The following is a 28,000-nucleotide window of genomic DNA, read 5'->3' as shown; positions in this document are numbered from 1 at the left end:
TTTTTCTACAGGTATGTCCCTGGGTTGAGGTCCGCTGCCTTCTCAGTAGATCTCGTGCTCTCCAGAGAAGGCTCAGGGGACACAGAAGTGTCATCGAATTTAAACTTTGAGACAATCCTGGCGGTTTCCTGCGTGATCTCAAAATGTTTGAGCTGCTGTCTCCCTCCTGAGCGCTGCTTGAGCGTGCTTGTGTCGGTCGAGCTGTTCCTGCTCCTAGTGCTCTCCTCCAGGACGTCCTTTGTCGTGGAGCTGCTGTCGGTAGGGTTGCCTTCTGCACCAGGCTCCATTGCCACGTTGGCTAATGTGGTAGTCCTCAGGGGCAAATTGGAAGGCTTGGGAATGACTGGTTTCGTTTTTGCCTGTGTTCGAATGTATTTTACAGGCTGTCGGCTGAAATGGCATCTGGGCTGGGTCCCAAGCACCGTGTCCGAGTCACTGTCTGTCTTTTCCTGCACAGAGTCCTCCAGGTCCTCCAGCTCAGAGCCAATACTTGTATTCATCTCTGAACAAAAAATTAGACAGTTCTCTTAGAACAGTGAGACAAGGTTACTATGACAAACAATTTTGGCTGATGACTTCTCTGCCTGTTAGAAAGGACACCGAAATCCCTCCTGCATTTACAGGCTAAAACGCCTCTCTCTAACAGCTTCGTTAATCAGGAGCAATCACAAGGTATGCGTTTGAACGAGGTATAAGATATGAATCAGGTTTATATTCTTAAAGCTGTCCTCGGTGCATTAAAGCCAGGAGAGCTGACAGAGGTGACTGTGGGCTCGAGAGCTGAGAGGCAGCAGCAGGGAAAAGCCCTTCCTGAGAACAGCAGAAAATGTGCTTGTGATTTCATGCGAGCTACGTGGCGGTTGCTCTGCGATAGGTTATCTGCACAAAGACTGAGCAGCGATGCCGAAGAGGCCCCAGCTATGCTTTCTCTGCTGTGTAACGTAGAGGCAGGCAGGAGGTGTGAAAACCAGCAAACATAGTACAAGACAACCTATAACAGCATCACGATCACCACTTTATTTACCTAGGGCATCCACGCTTAATGGACTGTGGGCTCCCTCCAGAGTCAGCTCATTGATGGCTTCCCTGGAAGACGAGTTATCAGAGAGACAGTCCACATTTAAACCATGCTTGGAGGAGAAATTCTGTTGGAAAAAGCCACGAGTGTTTATACAAGACTCTTATTTGACATGAAGATACGGTCAACTCCCACTTTACCCCAAATGCTGTTAGAGGAGGACACCACTTGAGCTGAAAATGCCTTGATTTCTTTTAGATTATCTAACACTTGGGAGAATAGGCAGGGAGCTTGCGGAAGGTCACGGGGCAGGGCCATGAGAGAAAATTATGGTTCAAGACCTACCAACTTCAGCATTTTTGCCGTAACTGCCACAAAACTCGCCCCAGAAAGCAGCTGCTGCTTTCTGCGGAGCAGCAGTGTGCTGAGACCAATTCCCGTGTCCGGCAGGACACTGAAGCAGCCCATTTCAGAACAAAAAGGGGAAACATCAGAAACCAAGCCGTTAACTGTAGCACAGTAATTGTGGTCAAATGCAAGTGGGAGGATGAGTGAAGGACGTGAGAGCGCCTGGGGGTTGTAGTTGGTATGGAACCAGCGTGAGTTTGCACGAGGAGCAGGTCACCTGGGCAGGGGCTCCAGAGGTCGGTTTTATTAATGGCAAAATGAGAGTGCCCTTAGAAGCAGCTCCCCTTTTTAAAGGTTTGTGACACCTTCTGTGGAATTCAGTCACACTGCACAAGCGGGTAAAAATGGCTTTGAAAATAGTCAAAGGCAATAGTTGTGTGTATCTCAAAGTGCTTTCTGTGAAGGTTTATTAATCCTGTAGGACTTCTGCACGCAAGAAGTGCATTGTGTCTACCCTGGTGATTTTATTTCAACTGTAATCATAGTTATTCTCATTTCTGCTTCCTCAGTGAGCTGGACCTGTAGATAAAGCAGCGTTACTGCGTGTCAGACATGGATATGGTCACTGCAGACACGCTGTCTTGCACACAAGCATCCATGACTCAAAAGCAGGAGGCAGAGAGTCCCCGAACCCGGATCTCACTCCCTTTGGCTTAACTTTAGGAAAGTAATTTCCTCTTTCTTGCTCATCAAACCAGCTGTGAAAAGGAAAAAAAAAAACACCGTGTCCCAGTTCAGGGATGCTATGTCCATTTGTGTTTTTAAAGTGCTGTGAAATAAGTTGTGAAATATTGTGAGGAAAGAGCCGTGGAGCTTGGGAAGAACACAGAACACTCAGCAGTGGGGGAGGGAAAACAGGGTCTGTGGCCACTGCTCAGGGATGCAGCAGAGCCCTGTAGGGCTGTACCGGGGAGTGTGCCGGGTCTTAAGTGCACATAGCTGCTTCCAAAGTCATAGAGCTGTTTACAGAGAGAAACAGCAGTGTCCTAAGCAATTTAGTATGGAGAACCCCACAATTTTTCAGAGTGACTGGGTTCTAAAACATGGAGCAAAGCCACCATCCAGAGTGGTCTGAGAAGCTGCCGAGTGATCTGTAGCTTCTAATTTTTTTTTCCTGGTTCTCCCACTCCATGTGTAACAGGCTCTCTGCTCCTTCCTCTCAGAATAACCCTTTGATAGCAAACGGTTTTGTTATCCGTGAAAAAAATTTCTCTTTAATTGCTAGTCCACCTTCCTGTCTTTACAGCAGGGTCAGTAAGCCCAGCTCAGTGTCTGGGAGCTCTACCTCTAGAGTTATATTCTGGGTTGTGTTTGGGCTCTGAGGTCCTTCATCCTTTTCTGTCGATGCTTCTTGCGAAGGATTTTCACATCCAGGGGATAAGGATGAAGGCAGGTCATCCATCCCAAACACCCTTTCGTAGTTCTGAATGAGAAACTCCACAATCTGGGCTTGATAACCAGAGTCAACAAGGCATGACATTGAGACATCGCTCCCTGAGCCTGGCCGGATCAGAGTTGGCCCAAATACTATGCCCAGGTTGTTTGGGGACATCTTGTTCTCTTCGTATTTCTCTGCCACCCTGGGGAAGGGAAACAGGACTGTTAGGGGCTTCCCAGCTCTCAACCCGAATGCATTGAGTACACAGATGGGACGCACCGAAACTCAACAAGGCATGACATTGAGACATCGCTCCCTGAGCCTGGCCGGATCAGAGTTGGCCCAAATACTATGCCCAGGTTGTTTGGGGACATCTTGTTCTCTTCGTATTTCTCTGCCACCCTGGGGAAGGGAAACAGGACTGTTAGGGGCTTCCCAGCTCTCAACCCGAATGCATTGAGTACACAGATGGGACGCACCGAAACCCCCATTTCCTAGTAGAGAGTGGAAACCCCATCTTTTACGGAGAACAGAGCGCTGGTCTGTGCGGGGAAACTCCAGAGAAAAATCTCAGAAGTTGTGGATCTGCCCCTGGATGGTGCCGCCCTAATGAGAGCGGCTGTTTCTTGTGACCCGCGTTCAGAGCTGGGTGAAAGGGGCTTGATTCGTGTTATTCCTTGACCTCTTGCTCTGCACTTTAACTATGAAGCATTATCAGTGACCCATCTTTTACGGAGAACAGAGCGCTGGTCTGTGCGGGGAAACTCCAGAGAAAAATCTCAGAAGTTGCCTGGATCTGCCTGGATGGTGCCGCCCTAATGAGAGCGGCTGTTTCTTGTGACCCGCGTTCAGAGCTGGGTGAAAGGGGCTTGATTCGTGTTATTCCTTGACCTCTTGCTCTGCACTTTAACTATGAAGCATTATCAGTGAGGACCTTCTGGTCCTTCTCGGTCATTAAGACTGTCCCCTCATTGCTTCAAGACGGTCCTTTCCACGAATGAATTTTTTTACCCTCCTCACAACTGCCTGCTCGGCTCTAGATCAGCCCTCTCCCAGGTCAAGGAAGCCCAGACGCTCTTCTCGTACACACGTGGTCCTGAGCTAGCCGCTCCTCTGGCAGCGAGGTCTCAACAGGGATCTCCTGTGGTCGGACCTGACGCTAACGTGCGTGACAACCAGCACGCTCCTCACCTGTACAAGTGTGCAATAAGGTGCCGCAGAGTGTTGTAGTTGCTTCCAGGCAACTTGCTCAGCAAGTCCTTCATGCTCTGGATGGGATCGGAAGGGAAGCCTGCGCAGTCCAACTTTTCCTCCCCAGGTTTTTGCAAATCTTTGGCAAGCGCAATGAGATCGTTATAGAGCTGGGACAGAAGCATCGGTGCCGAAAGCTGCAGCGAGAAGGGAGGAAAACAGCGTGTTACTTCATCCTGCTGGTCTGGCACCGAGGAACGCGGTCGGCTGAGACCTGCCCTCCCGGCAGAGATTTGGTACCCACTTCCTTCAGGAAATGCTTCAGGACCCCAGTGATGTCGTGGGGGGAGTGCTCGGAGAGCTCCACCAGGCTCTGTCCGTTCTCGAATGCCTGGCACAGCTTTTCCACCCGGGCTTTGGATCCACTTATCCGATATATCCCCTGCATGGTTAAGAGGGGGAGAGGTCAGGAGTTTTGGATACAGAGCAGAGAAGACCGAAGCAAGAATAACTGACTACTCGCCTGCACCCCGAGGGCACGAGCTTCAATTTCCGAGGTGCATTTCACCACTATGAAGGGAACTTCCTCTGGGAAATCTCGAGGAACCTGCGTGAAGTCAATGCCAAAAAGAGGTACTCGGTTGGGCAACTTCTTGTGGCCGCAGGTGATGAGCAGATTCTCGAGACACTTCTTGTGGCAGGCCAGGCAGCACTGAAATGGCAGAACCGCCCCGAGTTACGGTCTGGTTGTGGTCCAGCACTGCAGCAGGGGCTGAACTTGGAGGACTTCTCCCGTTCCCCCAGCCACCGAAGTCCCACCAGCCCTGAGAGGGTTGTTTCAGGCAAGTGGCAGCTGGTGCCTTACTCAAGGGTAGAAAAACACGCCTCGTGTGATGCAGAGGAAGAAAAAGCACAGAACTTTGCAGAGGGGCCCCTCATTCCTGCAGACCTTCAGCGAGACGATGGTCACCCCAAGCTCCTACGCGAGGCATCTGCAATGACTTCTTCTAGCCCTCACCTCCTCGCACTCGAAGCCGCTGACCATGAAGGTGTCACACTCCCTGCACTTGGATGGTCCTCGCAGCTTCCGGAGCCGGTGGGTCTGCGCTGCGCTGGAGAGGAGGATGTTCTTAAACTGCTGCTGGGATGTACCGTTTTCTGCAGAAACAGCATTAAAGCGTGAAAAGGAACCGATACGTAAGCATGGTTTCCACCTCGTGAGTCAAATATGTGTGTGGCTCACCATTTTCAAAAGTTTGCAAGGAATCTCTCTCTTCAAAATCATCTGAGGAGGACATGGTGCCGGTGGATGGAGCTTTCAACAATTTCCTATTAGAGTTTCCTTGAGAAGAGAGAAAATATAAACAGCTGTTCTCGTCCTCATGATGCACAAGTGGGTCAGTGTAGACTTTATTCCCTCTTTAGGCTTTTGGGCAATATTAGGCAAGAATTTCTGCGGCTCTCACCTGGGCTAGAATTGGGAGAGTCCAGGGATCGGGATTCACAGCTCCCACCGAGGCTTTCTGTGTCGCTGCAGAGCGATTTGTTGGCACCTGCGGAAGGTGGATACGGTGACAGACCATCCTGAGCGCCCTTGGGATACTTCAACACGGGGTTGAAGTCCAAACCAAGCTCCCAAGAAAATTCATAAATACTTGTCAATATTTTCTCCCAGTCTGAGCAAAGCCTCAGCTGCTGCCCTAAGAATTTGAGAAGCTCTCCCACCTCTTTGGCTACTAATCTAAATTAAACTGCAGTGACTCGAGAGAAAATTGGGTCGTCTTTATTAAATTCAACCTACTCTGTTCACCGTTTGTGGAGAGCTGCTTTCTGGATGTATCTTCTGGAGTGCTCGCATCCTTTGCTGTGGAAGAGGGTCCAGTGTAATGCAATGCCATCTTCTTTTTGCCGCTGGGAGGGGACCTGAGAAGGGGTTGCAAACAGTTTTCCAGCAGGGAAGAATAACGGATAATATTGCATCACGGAGGTGCCTTACGGGTATCTGAGACAAAGCGTCTCTGTCAGGCAGCTTACAGGTGTAAACTGGCTTTTCAAGGAGCCTGTAATAAACACTTGCACAAAGCTAGGAAAACAAATTTGTTCAGTATAATTTCACCTTTTCTATCCGCAGGCAAAATTTAGAAATCAAACAGTACCCACGTGAGAACAGAGCGAGCCAAATCTTTGGCAAATGATAGAAATAACTGAAGGGACGTGGTACAGAACTGCTGCCCTGCTTTTGCTGATGTTGGTCCTGTGCTCAGCAGAAGGAACCAAGCGCATCTTTAGAGATCTGTTCTTCGTTAGCGGAGCTACGCAGAGAGAAAAGATCCTAACATCTGAGGCTGTGGGCTTTTCTGTAATTAGCAATCACAACGCTGCAGTGTTGCTAGTGACTTTATAAATGTGTGTTAAACTTTTTGTTGTTGTTGTTCTGTGCACTGTGTATTTCTGACCTTTCAGCTAGGATGCAAGTTTTGCCCTTTTTTTTTTTTTACCTCTGCCCTCCGGAAGCGAGTGGCTCGAATTCAAACACTTCCATATGAATGTCTCTCTTCTGCAGAGCCTGAATGAATTCCAGGTATTTCTCGCCCGCTTTGTATGGCTTGCAGACCTCGGACAGGTACTGGTATCCCACTGGAATCTGTTCTGACTGAGTCTGCCGCTGCTTGAACATCCTTAAAGTGACCTTACAGGGGGAAGAAAACAAAAAACCCCATTGCCAGTCAAAGCCCAGGTGCTTTTTCCTCCCTTGGATCTCACAGTCATTCACCAGTCTTCAGTTTTTCATTACCCAAACTCAGTTACCTGCACTTCTGCATATTGATAGTTCTACTTAACCGGTCAGATAAAAATTATTTGTCACTGTTTCTTGTTCTAGGATTTTTTCTCCCTAGACTTTTCCTATGGATATCTGTGTCCTCAAAGCAGTAGTAATTGAAAACGTGATTATATATCTGAGATAATTTGGTAGCAGGTCGGTAGCAAAGCGATGTCCAGAGCACTGCCCTAATTTCAACTGCTTGAGAACGGTCAGCTATAGGGTGGTTCAACAGTGAAATGGTGAAGAGCCTTAGAGGTCTCATCCCAAACAGCAGTTTCCCTGAAATGAGGATTAGAGGAGAAATTATAAGACTGCACGTACCCACGTCAGCACCTCATCCCCTTGGTAAATCAGCTTCCGAATATGGGAGACGATCCGTGCTCGTACTTTCTCCAGTTCTTGTCGTCGAAAGTTGGCATCGCTGATGCACATCTTGTACAAAGCTTCTGTTTCCTGAACCTGTGCGCGATCAGAAATGGAGCAAAGGAGGAGAAAGTCACCAGGATGGGTGGGAAGATGCCGTAACGCGGCGCGTGGGATGGCTGGGAATAACCAGCAGCCTGATCTGAACTCGTCACCTTGGCTTGTGCCTCTTCGCAAGAACGGCGTCGCTTCTCCAGCTGCTTGTTGGCGCTGCCGGGGTTGGTGATGGCTGTGCTCTGGTATTCGTCCTCCGCCTTGGCACTCAAGTGCTTCGCTTTCTCCAGCTCCTCGCAGCGCTGTATGTATTGCAGGCGGGACTTGCGCAGGGATGACAAGGATTCATTCTTGAACAGGAAGAGGAGCAGGGTTAGGAAGCCCGGCGAGGCAGTGGGAGGAAGAAGTCACAGCAGTACTCTGCTTATAAGGAAAGTGCCTGTCTCTTGGTTCAAATGGACATCAGTATTCTCCCTCCCTCCCTCCCTCCCTCCCTCTCCTCCCAAAGTTCAGGAGCTCTAAGAGAGTCCCTGGGTTTCCTCTACAGCTGAGTAGAGACCCAGCCGTCCTGGATCACGTTCTGCGAGGTGCCCAGGAGCATCTTCCTCCCCGGCAGGAAACCCTGGAGAAAAGGGCGGATGGCGAAGTGCTAGCAGGGTGTGTGCAGCTGGGTTTTGGCGGGGGGTCGCAGGCACAGAGGTTGCCTTTGCAGGGGATCCCTCTCTGCTGAGGACAGCCTCGTGCCAGCGTGTGCAAACCCAAACTGCACCCTCGCTCTGCCAGCCTCTGCAGTCGGCAGGAGGTGATGGGATCTAGCAGGCAGGATGGCACAGGAATGTCTCTAGCACTCCCCCCTTGTACTCTTCTAAAAAGTACTTTTATTCAATAGCAGGATGCATATTACATTATTTAGTTACTGCTTGTTCATAAACATTTGTTTTCAGTGTTTTGAGCCGTGACTGGCATAAAGGTCAGGCCCATCTATCGGCCTCTTACCATTCTCTTTTGCTCCTTTGTCCACTGATCTTTGAATTCTTTCCTCCATTTTTCAATTTCATTCTTCTTGGCTGACAGAGGCTGCAGAGGAATAATAGTTAGGACGGCAACAGTTCCTCATGAGGCAGGAAAAAGTATCTGACAGGTGAGGGCATGACATTAGACAGCAAGCCTTGCAAGATGCCTCTTTTTTCCTTAAACTTGGTGTGCATTTCCTCCTCTCTTCCCCTCCGCCCCCTCAGACCGGGATAAGTCACTTCTGTGAGGTCCCTGTGATGCTCCCGTCTAATCTTTCGGCAAAGTTGTCTAGCCCACGCAGAGATACAGTACCTGGTAGAATTCCTTCTGTTGGAGCAATCCTGCAGTCTCGCAGGCTGAATTTCCGACCTTTATGTCATGTTCCAGCACCATCGTGTAGAGCGCCCGAAGAGGCATGTTGTACTGCAGAGACCAAAAAAGCGAATACAAAATGATGGGTAACCACTGCAGCTTTCCTAAATTTAAGAGCTTTTGGTAGCTATGACCAAGATCTATTACAGAAAGGCGAGAGTGTCTACACTGGTTAAAGGGGGGGGGGGGTATTTCGGACAACACAGCAGGACGCTGGAAGCAGAAGAGCTTTTATGCTGGGCAGTATTGTACTGACTCCTTGCCTGCTCATCCTTCTGTCTAATTTTCCCAACAATCACTCTGTGTTACAAGCCCATAGAAGAAAAAAAGGAACTGTTCCAATACTGAGAGTTTCAGGAAGGTTTTTGGAGGCATATTTGCTTAAGCTGGCCTCTACAAGCAGGCCGTGTGTGCGGACAGCCTCACGTTTGCTCCTCCTCCGAAGGGAAGCCCGTGCAGCGAAGCGGGAACGTCGCAAGGACCCATACCTGTTGGAAGATGGCATTTCGTCCCGATTCTGCTATCTTCACCATCCCTTTGGCAAACTCTGTCTCTGTAAAAGGGCAGAGGGGATTAGACACCAGATTCACAGTCGCAGAGGTGGGTTTGTCAAAGCCAGAGGTCATTCCAGTCAATCAGGATCATTCAGGGAAGAAGAAATTCTGACTCTGTGTCTTTATCTTCGGGCAAAAGCAACTAAAAGGGTTGGCGTTCGGCCAGTTTCTCACTGGTATACTTTTGCTTGCAACTGTGTGTTCTTGGCTATGATTTAAAGAAAAAAAAGCTATCAAAAAGCGTACAGACTCCCAGCTGGTTCTGTGCACAGACTCACCGTAGCTCAGACGTTTTTCAATCCAGCTGAGAAGCTCTTTGACGTATTTACACCACATTTTGGCATATTCGAGGGCTGCGTCGATGCCACCTTCACATTTTATCAGCATTTCGTCTGCCTCCTGAACTGCAACAGAATAAATCCAGGTTCAGAACAGCTCTGGCTGATGGGCAGAGGCTCCCCCAAGAGTGGCAAAATTGGAGTCTCAAGAGTTGGTGCTGTGAAATACTCAGATAACAGCCATAAAAAAGGTCTTTCACTGAACGACGCACCCCCCCCCCCCCCAGCCATAAAAAAGGTCTTTCACTGAACGACGTCGTTATGATCTACTTCACGGCGACCCCATGCAGTCCTGCCCGTGGAACCACGCAAGTTCCAGGTAATTTAGACATGTATATTCCTCTGCCCTCCACTTCTAATTAAATATTTTTATTTAATTTGTTTTGAAATCCAAAAGTGAAGGACCTAATGGGTTACCGGGGAGTTGCAGGTGGGATTCTTGTTCCTTGGTGGAACCTAGTACAGATTCATCACACTGCAGTGAGCAAATCTAAACACATTTCAAGCTGAAATCTGTGAGAAAGCAGCTCAGAATGTTGTTTTGGGTTTTTTTTGCTTCATAGGGACTCTATATGAAGAAAAAGCAATTTTATGTTGCATTTTATGATGCCAGCAACAAGTAGAGAGCTGGTGAGAACCCTCCCAGTGGGCAACAAAGTGCTTCAGAGTATCCCAAGTTTCACTGGGTAGATCCTTACAGCGCTTAAAACCGGCAGACCTTGGGGAACTGATGTCTCAGTATTTAGAAATCAAGACCTCGTGAGACGCTCCTTAACGAGATGTTAATGGATGAACAGGGGAAGATCTGCCTGCCGGAGGAAGCAGCGGGACTACTGAGCTCAAACAGGCATCCGCATCCTTGCTGGCCATCAGCCCGAGCTCAGCCTGAGACTGATGCCAGCGGAGACACCAGCATTATTCATCCGTGTCATTAGGAGGCTGCCAGGACCGTTGCCAGGTGATTGGCGAAGCGTTCTCCTGTCACCTCTTCGATTTTTAATTAGCAATGTTACCTGTTAGGTCTGCCTGCACTTGCCTCTCTGAACTGGTTTTGCTCTTGCAGAAACTTTCGCTCAGCTGCAGGGGGGGGGAAGAGAAAAAAAAGAGGAAAATGGTGAAGGAAAATGAGCATTCAGAAACTTTGGAGGATTTTTCCAAAAGGCCAGCTGGCGCGCTGCTTTTGCTTAGCGAAGCAACCCAGGGCGGTTAAAATAGTAGCCTGAGACTTGACAGAGGGAAGGTAGCATGGTATAAAAGTCTACCACAAAGAGAAACACGGAGGAAACGCATCATTAAGGCAGAGAGATCAAGGCTGGAAAAGGGCTGCAAGGCTGAATGCTGGCAGCTCTTATTTTACTATAAATCGCAATATGCTTGATTTTTATTTTTAAGTTTAGCTCATGGGATAATACGATTACATGAGAGCAGTCGCTGCCAGAGAAAATTTAAGTTCCTGGCCCCTTTGTTCATACAGAAAAGCATGAAATGAGGCTGATTATCCCCAAAAGTCCCATTCTGCCCAAAGCAAGCGAAAAAACATTAAGTTCTATTTTGAAGGTCTTCTGTTTCTTAAGGCCAAAATTTTAGAGATGTTCGATGCACGACTCTCGAATGTATTTTGGGTTTGCTGCCTTGTCTGATCTTTTTCTTAGCACGCAGAACTTAAACCAGCAATTTCCACATCTTGTTGTTCGGAAAAATATAAATCCAAACAGTAAATGCCTGAATGTTTCCACTAAATATTATCTGCTCTGTTGCCACCTCCATCACTGTTATAACCGAGTGTCGTACAGTTCTTCTCTGTCTGTTCAAGTAAGAGCTGTAACTGATTTTTTTCAGATGATCACCCAAAAAACAATTTTAATAACACAGAATTTAATAACATAGAATCAGGCACTTTGGCAATGGACCATCGATAATTTCTTTAATAAAATGGGTCTCATTCTTTGCCTACCGGAACGGCCTCTCTTTCTGTGGTCAGGTCTGTGTCATCAGTGCCGTCAGCATCACCAATGAACATATCAACCGTCCTGTATAATGGAAAAAAAAAAAAAAAGCAATGAAATAAATTAAGGTTGCAAAGACCCAGAAAACCAGTTCAGCCCCATTTCTCTACATACGCATTTCCAATGGAGATTTCTATGGCATCCAGGCTCCGGAATATCTCACTGTACCGCTTCCTATTTTCAGGTGTCCCCTCTTGACTGTCGAGACCTGGAGTTGGAGAAGAAATCATTTAACTGGAGCACCTGACCCAGAACTCCCTGAGGCTGACAGGACGGTTTCTAGAGGCGCAGGGGAGAGTGGCTGAGCCCTGCTACCCTGCGCGGATTTACGGGGAAGCGTCAAACTGCGATGGTCTGGCAAAGCACAGCAAGGTAAGGCTGAGGGTGAGATGGGATCCAAAAGAAAACTTGGGTAACGGTAAATTCATGCAGGTTCTTTGGGCAGAACCCCTAGAAAACGAGTCTGCGGATGTCCAGGGGAGACATCTAAGCTGGTTTTAGGGCTTGCAGTCAGACCCAAGATCAGCTGCGAAAACTGCGTGGAAACCTTTATCGTAGCCACTCTGAGCTGAAGTCGCGTCACTGTCCTTAGTTCGGTGCTGGCAATGCGCTGGCAGACCTGATGGAGGGGCTCGCAGGATGCGGCGGCATGCCTCGCACCTTGATCAAACCCGCGCGCACGCCACGCAACGTGCGTCAGCAGAACCATGTGCGTAGGAAACAGCAGGGCGTTCCCGCAGTCCGGTGGTGCGCGGGCTGGGCTGCCTTGCAGAATCTGCCCGTTCCTTGCGTGTCTGTGTGCGTGTCACAATGTTTTATGTGCAGGGACCATTTCTCAATATTATATGCGCTTATTTATGGTGATAAGCACCATTACACAATCCCGAGATAAGCATCTCATTCAGTCCCCAGCGGGTACAAATTATTGGGCATGCAAAATATAAAATGGGCTTGTCCCCACCTGAGGGGCAATGCGCTCCCGCCACGCATCTCTAAGGTAGCAGGGTGGAGGCGAGCACATGCGTTTTACATGGGGTGAGCGATGCTGTTAATCTCACTTTCCACTCTGTCATGTGTTTGTCACCGAGGGCTGAAACTCAAATTGACTCGGCTGAAACTAAGATTGACTCAGGCTGAAACTACAATTGAGTCAGGCTGAAAGTTGCTGGGGAAAAAAAAAAAAAGGAAAAAAGTTTTAAAATATGAAACCGGGCACAATGGGTAAAAACAAAAGAAAACTTCACTCTTCTTTGTCCTTTTGACATTCCAGGAAACAGGATGTGGTTGACCTAAATCTAGAGTTGCTTCACTGATGGTTGAGTTTTTGACAGTGAGCAGCAAGTACTTGCAAATGTTGCTCAAATGATGTTTGGTAGAAAAGTCAGCTTGTGTCTCATCTAGTTATAGCTACTCCTGGGCCTTGTCTCAGTCCTGAAAAATACAGATTTTCAAGGCGGGGTTTGATTAGGGGCTGGCCTGCCGTTAAGGGAGGTGGCAGGCTATATGAACAGCACCGCACCGTTGCTGACCCCAGACTGGCAGAGCCACGTTGCCTCTGGGAGAGGCCGATGACTCCAGGAAACTCCCAGCGCGCAGGGGAAGACCCAGCTACTGGGCACCCGCCGGAGGATCCTGGTCATCTTCCACCCTCCCAGCCAAAATGGTGCAGAAGAGCACAAGACTGGCTTGTCTGTACTGGTAATAAGGGAGCCTGTCAGCGTGTACATATGCATACGTATCTTTTTTTTACTGTACAAAGACATCAGACAATGCGAAGAAAGGATTTGGAGAACATGCAATTAAAAGAAAGCTGGGCAAGTGTTAGGGATTTTGTTCCACAAAGCTCCTTGTTTGGTGTCAAACGAGAGCGCTCTCTGACGATCGGATAGTTACAGCATCCAAGCTGTGAACATCGACCTATCATCAGCTTAAAAACAGAAATTGCTGTGAAGGAGGCTGGGTGGGACACCAAAGCCACACTTCCACTCGCAATCAGTGCTGAGCAGCATGGGCCAGAATCTGTGTTCCCTTCTGCATCGAGAAATGAGCTGGGAACGCTCCTAGCTTACTTGCCTTTGCTGAGCAAATAATTACGATTTACGCTGGCCTTGTTCTGTAAAAGTTTTCTGAACGTTTTACTGCAAAGTGGAATAAGACACTGAAAATGTATGAAGACACAACGGGGTTTTTTTACCATAAACCACTGAGGTCTGAAGGAGCTGCAAGGAACCTGCAGAATGGCCTGCCACGCCTGGGGGACCTGGGGAAGGGATTTAAAAGCACCGATGATGCTGACAGAGAACTGCAAACTGTACCCAGCACCTGTCCCGCTTAATCGTGATAAATCAACATTTCGCACTCAGTGGGTGACCCGAGACAAGCAGTTTACCAAACATCTCATCCTGTTTTTTCTGAAAGAGGCACAAATTGCTCACAATCCAAGACGTAACGAATCCAAGGCATACTAATTTAATTTGAATCCTAACTACTCTCGTTACTTTGAGCAGACGGATGTCTTTAATTTCTCTTGTTTACCACTAGCAGAGGATTGTACAACAGGAAGAAGTGACTCAACTTGAGCAGCACTGGTGATGGGCGAAATGAAACATTCTGCTTTTGAAAGCAGCTATTGTGAAGCGCTGTAAGATAAGCAAGAACCTCAGGTTCTCGCAGATCTTGTGCTTCATCTCAATAAAATAATATTGTATGTAATACTATAAAAGTAGGAAGGTGGAAAAATCGGACATAAAAAGTTTTCCTAGCCTTGCTGCAGCTGATGTTATTAGCTGCATTCTCACAAGTTTAGACATGTGCTTTCCTACACGCAGCCCCTTTGGCGTTCAGGAGCAGCACCAGTTTGGCCCATCTATTTGAAATCTTTCGAGTGGCTTTTTGGCACGTGCGGGTCTGGGCCAAACGATTCACGTGCCTCGTACGTATCTCATCAAGGAAATGAATTGCCTCGAATGTATTGCTCTTCCTTGTCACAGCTGTCATCAGTCAGCCATCTGCCGGACACCTTCAAGATGTCCCTTCCTGAGGAACCGTGGATTGCCCGCTTGCTAAGTACGTAAACATCTGTATACGTTATCCTGTACTGGAAGGAAAATGGAGCCCCTGCGCCTGGCAGGCTTGCATAAATATTCATAAACTAATTCAACTTTCAAATCCTGATGAAAGCCCTTTGCCTTGACCAGCGAGGGTTAGGTAGCAGAGCATCCGCTGCGGCGCTGGGATATAGGACCACAGGCCTGGAAGAGACTCCGGCTGAGTCCTTTGTCCGCTCGCTAGGACTCTGCAGCCTTATTTACAAATGGACGCTTCAATTTAAAACCAGTTATCTTACTGGACAACCCAATGACGACTGGAAGGCTGATCTAGAAACTAACTCTTCTGGAGATTAAAAACCATCTGTGCTTCTTGAAGGACAGCGTATCCTTATTCTTATCTTAGACAATTCCAGCAGAAACCTCTTCCAGTGTCGGCACTAGACCTGCATCCTAAAGGAAAGCATCTCTGCACAGCCAACGCTCGCGCTGGAGCGGGCCAGCTGTCGTGCGAAGTTCTGCCCCATCCTTGGATGGACAAGACTGTCATCTCATCTGCATCATCCACCTTCTGGAAAGCTCACCGCTCTCCTCTGCCTTTTGCCACCGTTATGGGGGGAGCAAGCTCCCACAGTGGTGGGTGTGCAGTGCGTCGAGGATATTTTTAGCAGGAGAAGCTCTTGTTCTGCCGTTCAGCAGAAGCATCACTTCCCTTTCAGCCACAGTTACCGTGAAATGAGGTATATGTCTAAAACCCTAATTCAGCGTGGCACCGTTGCCAAACCTCGGTATCACAAGCCTGTTCCTGGTAGCGCCTTCCTCTTCTCTGCGCTCAGTCTTGCACTTTGCAACACAACATCTGAATTTTTCCACCGAGGCAAATCTCCTGTTTCCGCATAAAAGGACTCGCGCTTCTTAGCAGCATCTGTGTAAAATCCCCTGCTTGCTAAGCCCCAACGCGGTTCGAACCAAATTAGGTCAGATAAGTCTTGAAAACTCTCAAATTGTCATCTGCCACTCCTGCGTGAAATCCTCCCTCTTTAACCAAGATATCCCTCAGTGAGCCTCCCCGGTTATGGCTAGCAGCAAAGGATGCTGCTCCGGCTGCCTAGATCTCTGTCTATCTGAGGAATAACAGTTTTGGAACAAAATAATCCAAGTTCCTTGACAACGGTTTTGCAAAACCAAGACCACTTCCCATCTGTCACTCTGATTTCTCATCTTCTCTTCCTGCTTCAGTGGAACAAAGGCCCTGGCAAAAACTGAATTTACAAATCAGCTAATTTTTGAGGAGGTTGGAACCGCTACCAAACAGTGCGATCACCCACAACTGACAGGAAATACTAGCAAGGTCAGACGTCTTAAATAGCAGTATTGTATTAATGAGGGGATTAATGAAATGTGTCGGGGAGGGGGAAAGGAGAATTTCTTCTTAATACATCAACTCGTTGAAAAAGAAGGTGTGCGTGCTGCAAATGTTTCTGAGATGTCGGACAGCAGAAACTGAGCGGAGGTGCGTTAGTTTGCAAAATAAAAATGAGGTGATTGCCAGCTTTAGAGGAAAATATTAGTAAAACAGACTTGTCTTGATAGATGGCAGCCCCCCGCAGAACTGAATTGCTTAATGAACCTTGTTTTTTGTAGTACAACTACATTAAACTTCTGGCTGCTTGTTTCCTCAATATTAAGAATAAGGAAACGTTCGCGATGGTAAGAAGAATTTAGACTGGCAGTGAAGCACAGCAGATGCTTCCAGTACTGGAAAGCAGTAAGGGACCTCCCAATTAGCAACAGAAGGATGAATCTAGGACACTTACTGGCTAAAAAATAAGACTGAACAAAATCATTTATACCAGTCCTTTTGGTTTTGCAAAAGAGCTGTCAAATAAACCCCCTTGACAGATGAGATTTTGTTGACAAAAGGCACTCTGTGGGTACGGCACGCTTGGATTTCTGAAGGGCATTTTACAGTCATGTCACGTGCTGGGTGGCATTCTTGGTTGCATGTTAAAAACTGTTTCACTGACAAACCTAAAAATACATCTTTAATCAACGTACGGGGTTGTTTCTAGAGGGATCTCAGAAACAGATGCCTGCTTTGTGGTGGGATTATTAAATGATCAGACTTGTATCATCATCTCTCCTGGTAAAGTGCTTGATGAGACCAAGATTGTAGGCCAAGAAGTAAGGCAGCTATTTATTACAGAGTCCTTAAGCGGTCTCAGAAATGGTTAGGCTTCCACTGCAGCATATAGCTGAACATCCACAAGTTAGGTGCGGATGTCATGTCGCCAGGCTGGAAGTCTCTGCCCTGAAAAGCAGAGATGGACACAACAGATAGTTGCCTAACACGAGCTTCACGTGCAATGCTGCGGAAAGAGGACCTCTGCAAGCTCTGGGTACGTACAAAAGGGGAACGTCGAGCAGAAACAGGCTCTGCTTGTGCCTCTGCACGCAGCGCTGGGTGATGAGCGCGTTAGATGTTAGTGTCAGTTCTGACAAGGGGTTGCGCAGACGTTGCTGAAGACACAAAAGCGCTCTGTAGGGCAAGAGTGGGCAGAAAACTAGTCTCGTAATACAGTTTCCAAACGAGCTCAGCTTATTCAGTTTATCAAAGGCACTGAGACATCCTTTAACTATCCCCATGTAAGATCATGAGCTACAGAAGTTCTGCTAATGGTTTGTCGACTTTCGTGGCAAGATCCAGCTGCTGAAAGGCAAGCTGAAATAGTTTTCTAGCTACAAGGATAATGACACATTTGAATGTGACAGCAGGGAAAGGTCTAAGGTAGCTTGCCGTGTTTCCTTGCTCACAGAGACAGTGAGATTTTTTTTTTCCACCTCTGAAGCGCCAGGGACTGGCCCGTGTTGAAGACGGGGCTCTGGCAGGAGGGATGCGTGCTCTCAGGGGGTACAGAGCCCTCTTAGGTGCTCGATTGGTGAGTGTTACTCTGATTCAAACTGATTACGTTCATAATTAAGGTTGGCACCTTTGAGAGCAAGGACTTAGAGCAAATTTTTGTCAGAGGGACTCGAGCTGATGCCACGCGAGTACCACTTCCAATCTCTTAAGGGAAAACGCTGCACCTTCTGCCTCCTGAAAAAGGGGGTTGCACCCTTTCCTCTTACATAAGGCAATGTCCAGTACAAATGCATCAAATAATTTCATCTGTCAGAGAAAGAGAGAACTGAACAGTCGGGATCTTCATGGAAACCCCAGTTAGAGGAACTTACAGCTGGTTTCTAGCGCCCATATTGCCGAGGTGGCTCACAGGCTGATCTGCGTCGTATGTCATATCATGCCCCAAAAGCTTACATTACAAACAGTATAAAAGGTTGTTTCAAATGCCATCACATACCACTCGGTTCTGGGTCTCCCATGGCTGAATCTTCAGTGTTTTGGTCTGAAAGCAGCAGAATCCCAAATTACCCAGCTTTGAATCACAGCTGAATTAAGTAAAACACAAATTCTTGGTCAGATCAGACGCGAAGAAATTATCCAGAGGCCCATGATAGCCGCCTGTGAAGAAGACCTGCCCGAAATAACTGGCAGAAAGTGCCTGTCGGTGAGTGCGGCTGCTGTAGCCAAATCTGCTTCCTGCAGACACGCTTCCGCGTAAGGAAACGGCGTGCAGTGTACATTTGTTTGATCGCGCGATTTGCATAACTCGGATGTGTCTCGGTAAACAGCAAAGAAGGGACCGTTTCTGAGTCCTCCTGGCTTCAGTGCTTGCAGCTATCGCAGCAGCCCCAGTTGTTCTACCTGGAGAAGCACTCCCTGCTTCCTAAGAAACACCCACGCTTCCAGATATACTGAACAAACCGCGGAGAAGCTGCCGGTGGTGCGGGGAAAGGGCTCTTAGGTTAGAAGAGGGGACAGAAGAAGGGAAAAGATGAGCATCCCGGGCAGGGACGGGCCAGCAGTGGTCCCTGCCTGAGCCACCGTTCCTCTGCTCTCTTTGCCGGTGCGTGGGTGTAGCGGAGCCTTCTCGGAGATCACAGCCCTTCTCGACTTCTGCTCAGCAAACCCGAAATCTAAACTTTTGGGGGTTTGTTTCTTAAATAAAAACGAGCCCCGATTTTTGTAAGTTTTTGATGAGCTAGGGAAAAAGCTATCGCTTGCGTCAAGATGTTTTTCAGCCTGGGAGCATTCTCCAGACGGTGGACTGGGATGTGAGGCTTTAAATCCGACTACCCCTCGCGCTGTACGATGTGCTCCGGCTCACAAGCAATTGATTTACTGGCTGCGAGCACGTAGCTAGCGTTGCTGTCTTTAAAATTGATGAGTGTTGCCTTCAGTTTAGGAATACCGGTGGTGATTTAATGATGAAACTGTGCTATGGGGAATAGAAAACATTTATTCAAAGATTACAGATTGAAGCGAGCAGAAACGGAAGTGAACTTTTTTCTTCTGCAACTACTGGAGAAACTGACAGCAAAAATGCGACAGTCAACGAACTTGTGCTCAGCAATGAAGCTATTCGCTAAATAATGAATAATTTAAAAAACTATGTTTTCTTCTGCAACCAAAAAAAAATGCTTCTGGCCCTGGACTCCCAAAAAACACAGTTTCCCTTGCTTCAGCACCTGCTGGAGGCTCAAATAATGCCGCGAAATTTCTCCCTGCGATTGCGCCGCAGGTTTCACAGCAGGCAAATCTACAGGCTCTTCCGTCCCACTAACTACAGCCAGACACAAGTCAGAGTGAAGATTCGGCTGACCTTTCTATCATTAACACTCGCTTAATTAAAAAAAAAAAAATCCTAGAATCTCAGGGTTACTGTTTCAGTGCTGAATGTTTCAGGCTCAAGTGAATGTGGCGTGTGTGACCGGTTTCTGCTCGGACTCCGGAGGTAAGGGTTGACTTTTAGAAGAGAGCGGGAGAACTGGGATGCATAACCGTGGCGAAGTGCCGCTGGGATCAGCGGAGGGGTCAGCCCGATGAGTTTCTCCTGTCAAACCTTCCCTAGCCTGTGTCTCAGTTTTGCATGTTCGATCGGTATAATTACAGGTATGTTCAGTATAAGTAGAATTATCATACCTTGTTTGCAAAGTGCTTTATTTACAGATAAGTGCTCTATAAAGTGTTTTTCTAGTCGAAAGGCATTTGTCGCCAAAAGGATTGCAACACAGTACAGCAACACCCCTCCAATTAATGATATAAAAAAGAGCTAATAAAAACAAGGGGTGTGGCTCCTTATTTACCAGAAACATAGCTCAGGATCCCAATTCCCAGTCTCATCGGGCTGTTGCCTAGACATTCTTGCGGAATGAGTATGTCTTTTTTCGGTTGGGTTTTTTTTTGGGGGGGGGTAAAAGTGGAGATGGTAAACCCCTCAACTTTCTTTTGCAGATCACAGGCTCACAAAAGGGAAGTACGGGAATTGTTGAGAAATGGCCCATCTTCCACTTCCAAAGTAACACAGAGCCGTGAACAGTGTAATAACGTGGTCCTCTAACCGGAGGGAAGCTGTAGCTGCAGTCAGACCAGCACCGATCGTGGAGCAGAAAGCTGCTTCGGCTGCTCTCCTGACACTGAGCTCCTCCAGCGCAGCCTGCAAACTCCTCCTGCATTTCTAACAGGTGAATTTTTTTTTAATTACTCTTTTAGACCAAGCACGATGGCAACTTACTGCAGACAATACACAGGAGCAGCCCCCTATGAGGTCTCATTAAACTTCCCTTTATGTCACCACTGCTATTTTATCAGGCAAATGTATTTTCACATCGGCAAGCCTTTTGAAGGCAGGGGAGGAAAGAAACCGAGCAGTGAAAGCGGCGGTCTGGTTAGTGCACTGTCCTTCCTTCCAGCTCCCCGCTGAGAGCCTCGTCCTGAGAGGTCCTGGCTCCGCTCATACAGAGAATAATATTGGGACGGGACATTCAGTGCTTCCTCTTGAAGCTCACCTGACCCCCGAAACAAAGGCCAGGAACCACCGTGCTTTTCTTCTGAGGAGGCTGAGACTAGTTTTCAGGTGAGGATTTTCCACTAGATTTAAGTACGTCTGAGCTCCCAAGACAATAATGTGCAAAACGGGGATAGAGAGAGCATAAAGGATTCAAACCATCAAACCGCGAAGGTCAGCGTGGTGTAGGACACTACCCTTACCTCCCAGAGGCTGTTAACGGTTTCTTAATTAGCGCGTGGTGCCTGCAGACCTCCAAGGGCTGTGTAAACGAACTATCACAACCGTCCCGTGGGTCAGTCTCATTCTCCCCCCCCCCGTGCCATGCACTGACAAGCAAACACGTGAAAACATTTTGCACAGGGTTATACGGGAATTCAGCAGAGAGAGAAGTCCTGACACACGCCTGCTCGCTCCAACAGACATAACTAAGCCAAGAACAGCTCCCCGGAGCCTCGCGTTTCCGTTCTTTGGTTTCACCATCCGAACGCAATGTGTCTTTATTAGTGGAAAACAGACAGATAGGTGCGGTTTGCCGGCGCAATTGTCAACCTAAATAGAAGGGCTCTCACACCTAAGCCTTTGCCTTGCTTTCATCTGTTTTAAAAGCACTGTCTTTCCCTAACGATGGGATCAGGATACAAACAAGCCTTGATGATCACTGACTTCTGCTCAGCTTCGGTAGTGACGTGCGCTTTCCGTGCACATGGACACCCACGTGTGTCTGTGCTGAGCCCGGCTGAAAGCTTTCCATCACCACTGAGCAGAGGGCAATAACTACAGCGCTCGTTAGGTTCTCTAAGGTTATGGATTTACCATTGATATTGGCGACAAGGGTTGCTACGGCAGGCTGGATGGCATCCCCGGTCAAAGCAGGATATGCGTTCAGGAGGGAGGAGATGGCTTGCAGTAAGTCTGCCAGTTTGGCTTCAACAGAAGCTGAAATAACTTCTCCTAAAATTAAGAAGGGGAAAAATTATAATTTTTTTGCATGCATAAACTCTCACCCTCACCTCTCCCAGGATGAGCTCACTTCAGCACAGCGGTACAGGTACCCGGCTGCTCCTAAATACTCGAGTTCTGCGCGAAACAGCAAATAACAAACTCTGAAGACCAAAGCAAGCAAAAAAACCCACATGCAGTGATGGGCTGGATGTGGAAATTGCCCAGTCCTTAGTCACCAGGGCCAGGACCCTCGATGAGGCTCCACGCTGCCTTTTGTCTGGGTTCTACTCCACGAGCCCACGCGATGAACGTCCCCGCTTCCTGCTGCAGGAGTCTTGCGTATCTTCGTGTCTTTACATCCAAAGGCCAACCTCCGAGACAAAAATGCAGTCCCAAGCTGGGCACTCGGAAAGACGCTCAGCGAAGGAGCCAGCCCAGGCAGGTTGAATTTCCATGCGCAGCCGGCATTGTTTGGGGGCTGTTGAAAGCAAACATCTTGTAAAGCTAAGAGCACCCCCGCAGTTAGGAGTCTGCTCGAGAAGCATGGCCAACCCAACTTGTTTGGCGTGCCTGGGGTAAGGCAGTCACCATGACCTAGAGCTACAGCTTGCGGCTGTGGGTGGGGAGACCAAGATCACAGGGAACTCCAGATGCCTTGGTGGAGAGGGTGGCACTTCTCCAGGAGGCTTCTTGTTCCAGCAAGTAGTTGAAGGGATTTTGTTAATGGTGCCATGCTGTACAAGGTTTCTAGAGCGGTACCGAGCCTGTGATAACTGTTCTCTTAATTCTCAGTTTAGGTCTCTTTACTTGGGCTCCAGCCTGGAGAGCGTCCTGCAAGTACAGAGGCTCTCCTGGGAAAAAGGAGGAGAGAGGAGGAAAGCGCTGGCGTGCCGGACCGGAAGGCACTGCACTTCTGCTGGAGCTCGCTTCCAGGCTGTGACACAGGCGTGGGCTCCCACCACCACCCAGAGCACCACCAGCTTGAGCTTCTCCTCGACTCGTGACATTTGGAACTCCTTCCCGGTGATGAATCCCGGTTCTCTCAACAGGGTCATCGCGGGCACCCTTTCTTCCAGCCAGTTTAATTCACTCGTGAGTAATTGCAGGTGCTGTCAAGAGCACTTGAAGTGGTTTTGGTTTGTTGTTTTGTTGTTGTTTTTTTTTTTTGCATGGCTTTTGGAGGAAACCTGTGCACTTAGAAGGTTAAGTGCTCTGAAATGTTATCTATTGGTGCAATGGTGCAATTCATTATAGGGTAAGACATTTACATAATTAAATATCTGCGCAGAGAGAAGCCACCCTAAATTGTGTGAGGGCTGTCTAAATTGTTTTAAATAAATAATGCAGCAAGAAGGAGACAGGATCACTTTTGCTGAACGTAATCTGCTTGTTTTGTAAGCAAATAAGTGGATTGAAAAATATTTACCTTTTTGGAAGAGCTCCCGGAAGTTCTGAAATGTCCTGTCGATGTTCCTCAGGTGTTTGGTGATGCGGTGGTGATGCGGAGCCCCTCGCCGGCCGCGAGGTCCACGCGGCCGGCGCGATCACCAGGGGCAGGGCTCTGGATCGAAGCCCAAGCAGCAGCCAGGCATCCGGCATCGGCCTCGCGGCCGGGTGGAAGGCGTCTGCCTGGCGATCCGCCTGCGATCCGAGCGCGACCGGCGCTGTCCTGGGCTCCCAGCCCATTCATGGCGAGGTGGAGCACCCGCCGCAGAGCTTTCCCGAGTCCGGTGGGTGAGCCTTTTTCTCAGGCTGTGTTTTTGGGTGCACACCTCCGAGGTCTGGCGGGCCGTGAGCACGGCTCCCCCTCATTGAAAGGAGGAGAAGCAGCATCCTGCAAAAGCACCTGGAGACGCAAGACAAGACACTCGGAAAAAAATGGAAGGTACGGGATGAATTCTCATGCTCTCGGCATTTATTAATTTTCTAATTCAGTAGAGTTGCAACCAGTGTTCTCTGAGAAATGACTGAAGCAAGTTTTGGTTATCAAGTTTCTTTGCAGCCTTTCCAGCAAATGGAAACCCAGGTTTAGGAAACTTTTTCTTAGCGAGGCTTGGATATCAAGAACGAGCCCCGAATATCCATATGCAATAGCGCTGCATTTCCGTATCGGTCTCTCTTATTTACCGTAACACTATCTGCAAGTAAAAACGTTGGTTTAGGTGAGCTGTGGAGAATGTCTTCCATCTCTCTCTATTGTCCTTCCTCAGCTAAAACACGGACGAGGAAAAAGCCATCACCTCCCGTGAGAAATCTCTCAGTTTATCCGAAGTACCGCGGCATCTTGGTATTTGCTGGTGAAACCAGAAAATCGAGCCGGTGCCGGTGTCCTGGTGCAGTTGGGCTCCCGAATCTCCGCTGGGCTGCCCCGTGCCTCCGCTGCGGGAAGCGACGCTACGTGCAGTCTGCCTGTGGGACGAGTCTGCAACCTCAGACAGGTGTCAGGCTGTGTGGATTTTCCACATTCCTCTTGGGAGCTGTGAAATTACTCACTTCCCAGGCTATCTACTGGATCAGACCCATCCTCCTACCCGGCTTTCATTAACCCTCTGCTGTCTGAAACTTGTGAAGCATCTTCGTGATTCCACGTGCGTCAGGGTATTTTATTTGTTTACAGGACAGCAAGGCTCTTCGTAAGGAGATTGTGTGACAAAGCGAAAAGGTGAAGCAGGAATTACGCAGACCAGCTGTAAGGTAGCACGTCTGAAAAAGAAAATAGATCAGAGATGGGTTATTTGCACTAGAGGGTGCTTAGATGCTGCCCTAAGCGTTCAAATGCCCTTTGTTCTGTGTTCTAAAAATATAAATGATAAGCCCCACGCGTGAAAGCAGAGCTAAATGTCTTAACAGCGCCGCGCGACGCATCCATCGGGAGGAGTTTCATCTCTGACGGAACTTGAGATGGAGAAATAACGTTTGTGGCTGGCTGCTGGTAGGATTTTTTCTTCTCCTCGCAGCCAGCACGAAGTGCAATACTGCCTTCGCTCGCTAGGTCGAGCATCTGCGGGCGCTGCCTCCCCTCGTCCTCGGATCTGCAGGGTGACTCCTGCCCACGCGCAGCCTGTCCATCTGGCTTTCTTGGCTTCCCGCGTATCGCCGAGCTTTGCTAGTTACAAGAGCGACTCCATCTCATGCTTTTGCCTAAAGTACGCTCATAAGCATTACGGCATCTTTTACCGGGGGGGGGGGGGAAAAAGAGTCCAGAAAACCAAGAGGAATAAAGCAGTTGTTTCTCTTTACTGTGATGATGACGTTAGCACGGCGGCACCGTCCCGTGCCGGCAGATTCACTTTTCGCTATCGCTCAAGTGTCCCTTCCTCGGCCACGCAACAACCGAGAAAAGGGCAACTTTTGGTTTTGAACAGGGGAAGGTTAAAAAAACCCAAACGGGTAGGGCTGGTCAAAGTCCACATTTAATGTTATTGAACTTTACATAAATTCAGGTGGAGAGCGTCCTTTTACTGTCATCAAAGTCCCACGGGGATGAGAAGCAGCACCCGACTGCCAGTTAATAACAGGTGAAAATGTTGCCCTTTGCCTCCCTCCCATTGCTCCAGGTTCCTAATTTGTGATTTATAACTTCTTTTTTAAATAGGGGCGTACTAACTGCTGGACATCGCCCGAGGCGGACGGCCTGTTGTCTCGTCAGTGACCGTCGGCCAGCACGGCCTCGCTCCTCCAGCAGGCAAGTCACCTGAAAGCACTTTTGGGTTTTATTTGTGCCTTTTCACGCAGCGTCCGTGCGCCGCAGAGCATCCTGAAGGAAGCGCCCTTCTCGTTCCGCCTAAAGCAGAGTCCCTCCCAACCATTTGTTTTATAGGACTTCTCCTCCTTCCCTCGTCTACCTGTCAAACTCGCTGGGTGAAGAGAGGGAGGATTAACTGAGAAAACAAGTTGAACAAGCCGGCCTTGCACGGCTTCTATGTCTGTCTTCGACATGCGCTTTCCTTCCCAGATCCTTCACGGATCCGGCAAAGCTTTTGGAAATCCTCCGCTCATCCCCTGGTGACAGAGTGGAGAACAGGGGACCAGAAACGAGCAAACGAACGGTCCCTTTCCCCCTTCTCCTGCTTTTCGGACCCCTTGATTACGGAAAGTGGGGGATGCGCGCAGCAGGAGTCCCCGCCGGCTCCCTAAACGAGACGTTTGGCTGCAGAGCGTGGTCCCCCTCCGCCGTTCGGAGTCGGCTTCGTGCGAACCTGTTGAATTCGAAAGGACGAAGCGGAGTGATGTTTACTAAGGATGTGCGCTGCCCTGGCAGTTTACCCGTCCGCCGCCTGCCGCGGTAGGTTTAGGACGGGCAGATCTTCCACCCGGGATGGGACTCGGCTTCCCGGCGGATCGCTGCCGTCGGCGGCGCTGGGCACTCTGCAGCAGCAGATGGCAACCGCGATTAGCAGATAAAGTAGAGGCAGGTCACCGGGGCGGCTCCTGCATGTTGTAATTCCGGTCGTGGAGCAACCTGCTCCTCAGCAGGATTTGTCCGAAACGTCAATTTTCAGCAGCGTAACGTGAGCAGCAACACGGGAGATTTCTCAGGACTCGCTCACTTAGCGCGTGGGTGTCCGTCTCCTAAAAACCCAACCCTGCATCGGCTAATCGTAGGGATTCTGTTCCCGTTGCCGTTTGTCACAGCTTCTCCGTACCTCCATAGGAGGCTTGGGCATGCTGCAGGGTTTGTTGTTTGTTTTGGGTTTTTAATGCAATTCCCATTTTTAAAACTGTTTAGTGAGACATTCACCGAGTGCTGGTCTCTAGCAGTTACTTTTCTTCTCACTTTTTTGGTAAATAAATGGCAAAGATGTCACCGTGAGGTTTTTACTACGCTAGGTCCTAGGGCGATAGAAGGGAAATGAAATTCAGTCAGGGTCGGAATATCCTTATTACGCTAACCAATCTTCCAGACAGGAAAGGCTGTGCGTGGGCGTAGAGCACGTTTGCCGTAAAACAATTCACCTTCTGGGAAAACTAACGTGATTTTAGTGGACTTCGACAAGACAGACAGATGTTGCTGCTTCCGGAGACGTCGGGCAGGGACAGCGACCCGAGGGACGTCCCCGGCCAAGTCAGCCCGCGCAAGCCACAGCCTCTCCGAGCCCCTAAGAAGACTCTTCGCCTTCCTCTTGCCTCTCCTTGTTCTTCGCTTCCGTCTCCTTGTCCAGCTTGTACTTGAGGCGGCGGATGGGGTCGGTGATGCTTCTCCTGGTCCAGTCATCAAAATCCTCTGCCAAGAGAAAATTTCTGTCTACCAGCTGGGCAGCCTCCTGCCAGTTTCGGAAGCAAGCGGGGCCCATGCGCCGGATCTCTTCCACGGCGTTTCCGACGATTACCTCCCCGTTTGGCCTCAGCACCACCACCGCGGGCACCTCGGACACGGCAAACCGCAGCTCCAGCTCCCTGCAAGGCAAAGGGGGAAGAAACCTCAGATCGGGAAGGGTGTAGCGGTCCTCGCCGCTCCTCGTCCTCGCCCTCCGATAGGATTCCCGCGGCTGTCCTGGTGCGGAGTTACGCGGAGCCTAGTCGCTGAACGTAACCCGCTCGTTTGTCCACCGCTGGTAATTAGAGCCTGACGCGGATCTCTGGGGGGCCAGTAAAAAGGGGAAGGGGATTTGGGCGTCAGCTCCCTGGGGTACGGGAGATGCGGGACGGCTGCTGGGAACGTGTTTTACACGAGCAAGCAGGACGCTTGAAATTTTAACGTGCTCCAGTTTGTCCTCAAAAGGAGCCGGCAATAATTCTCGGTATTAATTGCAGCTCGTTCTGTCGCTAATGAGGTTACAGCAAAATACGTGAGTTGCTTCCGATCCGCCTGGCTGCATCCATCTTTCACGCTACGTGTTCTGCCTGGAGGGTCGGCCGGGAGTTATAAATAGCGCGTTATAAAATCGGAATACAAATACATCAGCAAAAAGCGGGATGGAAGGAAGAGGAAATATTTTTGCTTTATAAATAGGTGCAGCCAAACAGCTTTAACATATTTTTTTTTTTTTTTCCATTAACACGCCGCGCTGACCGCTCCAGTGGGGACTGAATATGAGGGAAAACACCTGGAAAAGACCCTAAACATCTGAAAACACAGCCGGGGCTGGTCGGAGGGGCCGTTTGCAGCGCGCGGGGTCTGACCTCGCTACTTTCGCCCGGGGCGCGTTACCTTTTGAAGGCGTCCCCGAAAGGTACGGCCAGCCAGCGTTTCGGCATGGACCTCAGGAAAGCGCTCTGCTGCTCCTCCGTCTCGTCCCGGGACACGTACACCAGGACCAGCTGCGAAGCTCGTTCCACGTAAAACTCGTCGGTCAGCCGCAGGAAGAAATCCTTGAGGAGCGGGGAGAACTGCCGGCACCGCGGGCACTGCCCGGATCCGAAATAGAGCAGCAGCACCTTGTTCTCCAACGCCCGGCCCAGCTCCTGCTCCGTCTCCACCTCGTCCCGCTCCCGGTTGGCCATCAGGACCTTCCCGGTGAAGAGGGCGGCCATGGGCGGGGAGGAGGCCGATCGATCCGGTGGGATGGACCGACCCCGCGGCTCACGGTGAGTGCTCGGCAGTGGGAAGGGGTGCGGAGCCCCCCGGATCCCCCCCCCACC

General features: G+C 49.2%; 2 protein-coding genes across 3 annotated transcripts; both read right to left on the bottom strand.

Annotated features, from left to right (window-relative positions):
- Nucleotides 1-5: 5 nt before the first annotated feature.
- GMIP (GEM interacting protein) lies at nt 6-22,950 on the bottom strand (the record flags this gene model as incomplete). The annotated part of the gene is made up of 22 exons (XM_019472897.1): nt 6-500; nt 1,032-1,145; nt 2,712-3,006; nt 3,996-4,192; nt 4,300-4,437; nt 4,519-4,707; nt 5,014-5,153; nt 5,239-5,337; nt 5,462-5,548; nt 5,797-5,918; nt 6,494-6,684; nt 7,141-7,278; nt 7,398-7,586; nt 8,233-8,313; nt 8,563-8,673; nt 9,111-9,175; nt 9,455-9,580; nt 10,528-10,591; nt 11,469-11,544; nt 11,635-11,728; nt 21,290-21,427; nt 22,845-22,950. Coding segments are annotated over 22 exons (3,255 nt in total), but the record flags the coding sequence as incomplete, so codon positions are not given.
- Nucleotides 22,951-25,003: 2,053 nt separating this feature from the next.
- NXNL1 (nucleoredoxin-like 1) lies at nt 25,004-27,978 on the bottom strand. Of its 2 annotated transcripts, XM_019472904.1 has the most exons (3): nt 27,570-27,978; nt 26,749-26,815; nt 25,004-26,642 (listed from the first exon to the last, which is right to left on the bottom strand). In XM_019472904.1, the coding sequence occupies exons 1-3, from the start codon at nt 27,890-27,892 to the stop codon at nt 26,307-26,309; spliced, it is 726 nt and encodes a 241-aa protein (XP_019328449.1). In that variant the 5' UTR covers nt 27,893-27,978; the 3' UTR covers nt 25,004-26,306. The 2 variants fall into 2 exon arrangements, with proteins under 2 accessions (XP_019328449.1, XP_009280741.1); XM_009282466.2 differs by having other exon boundaries at nt 26,442-26,815.
- Nucleotides 27,979-28,000: the final 22 nt, after the last annotated feature.

The sequence above is a fragment of the Aptenodytes forsteri genome, unplaced genomic scaffold, assembly GCF_000699145.1.
Source record: "Aptenodytes forsteri isolate BGI_AS27 unplaced genomic scaffold, ASM69914v1 Scaffold390, whole genome shotgun sequence".
Taxonomy (NCBI): domain Eukaryota; kingdom Metazoa; phylum Chordata; class Aves; order Sphenisciformes; family Spheniscidae; genus Aptenodytes; species Aptenodytes forsteri.
Note: the sequence above shows the minus strand (reverse complement) of the source record. Positions and strands in the feature narration are given on the sequence as shown.

What these genes read in the sequence shown, in the direction of transcription:
- NXNL1 (XM_019472904.1), bottom strand. Translation starts at nt 27,892, where the DNA reads ATGGCCGCCCTCTTCACCGGGAAGGTCCTGATGGCCAACCGGGAGCGG. An exon ending in TTCGGGGACGCCTTCAAAAG is followed by an intron (nt 26,816 to 27,569) that starts GTAACGCGCCCC and finishes TTTGCCTTGCAG; the next exon opens with GGAGCTGGAGCTGCGGTTTG. An exon ending in TGCTGAGGCCAAACGGGGAG is followed by an intron (nt 26,643 to 26,748) that starts GTAATCGTCGGA and finishes TTCTCTTGGCAG; the next exon opens with AGGATTTTGATGACTGGACC.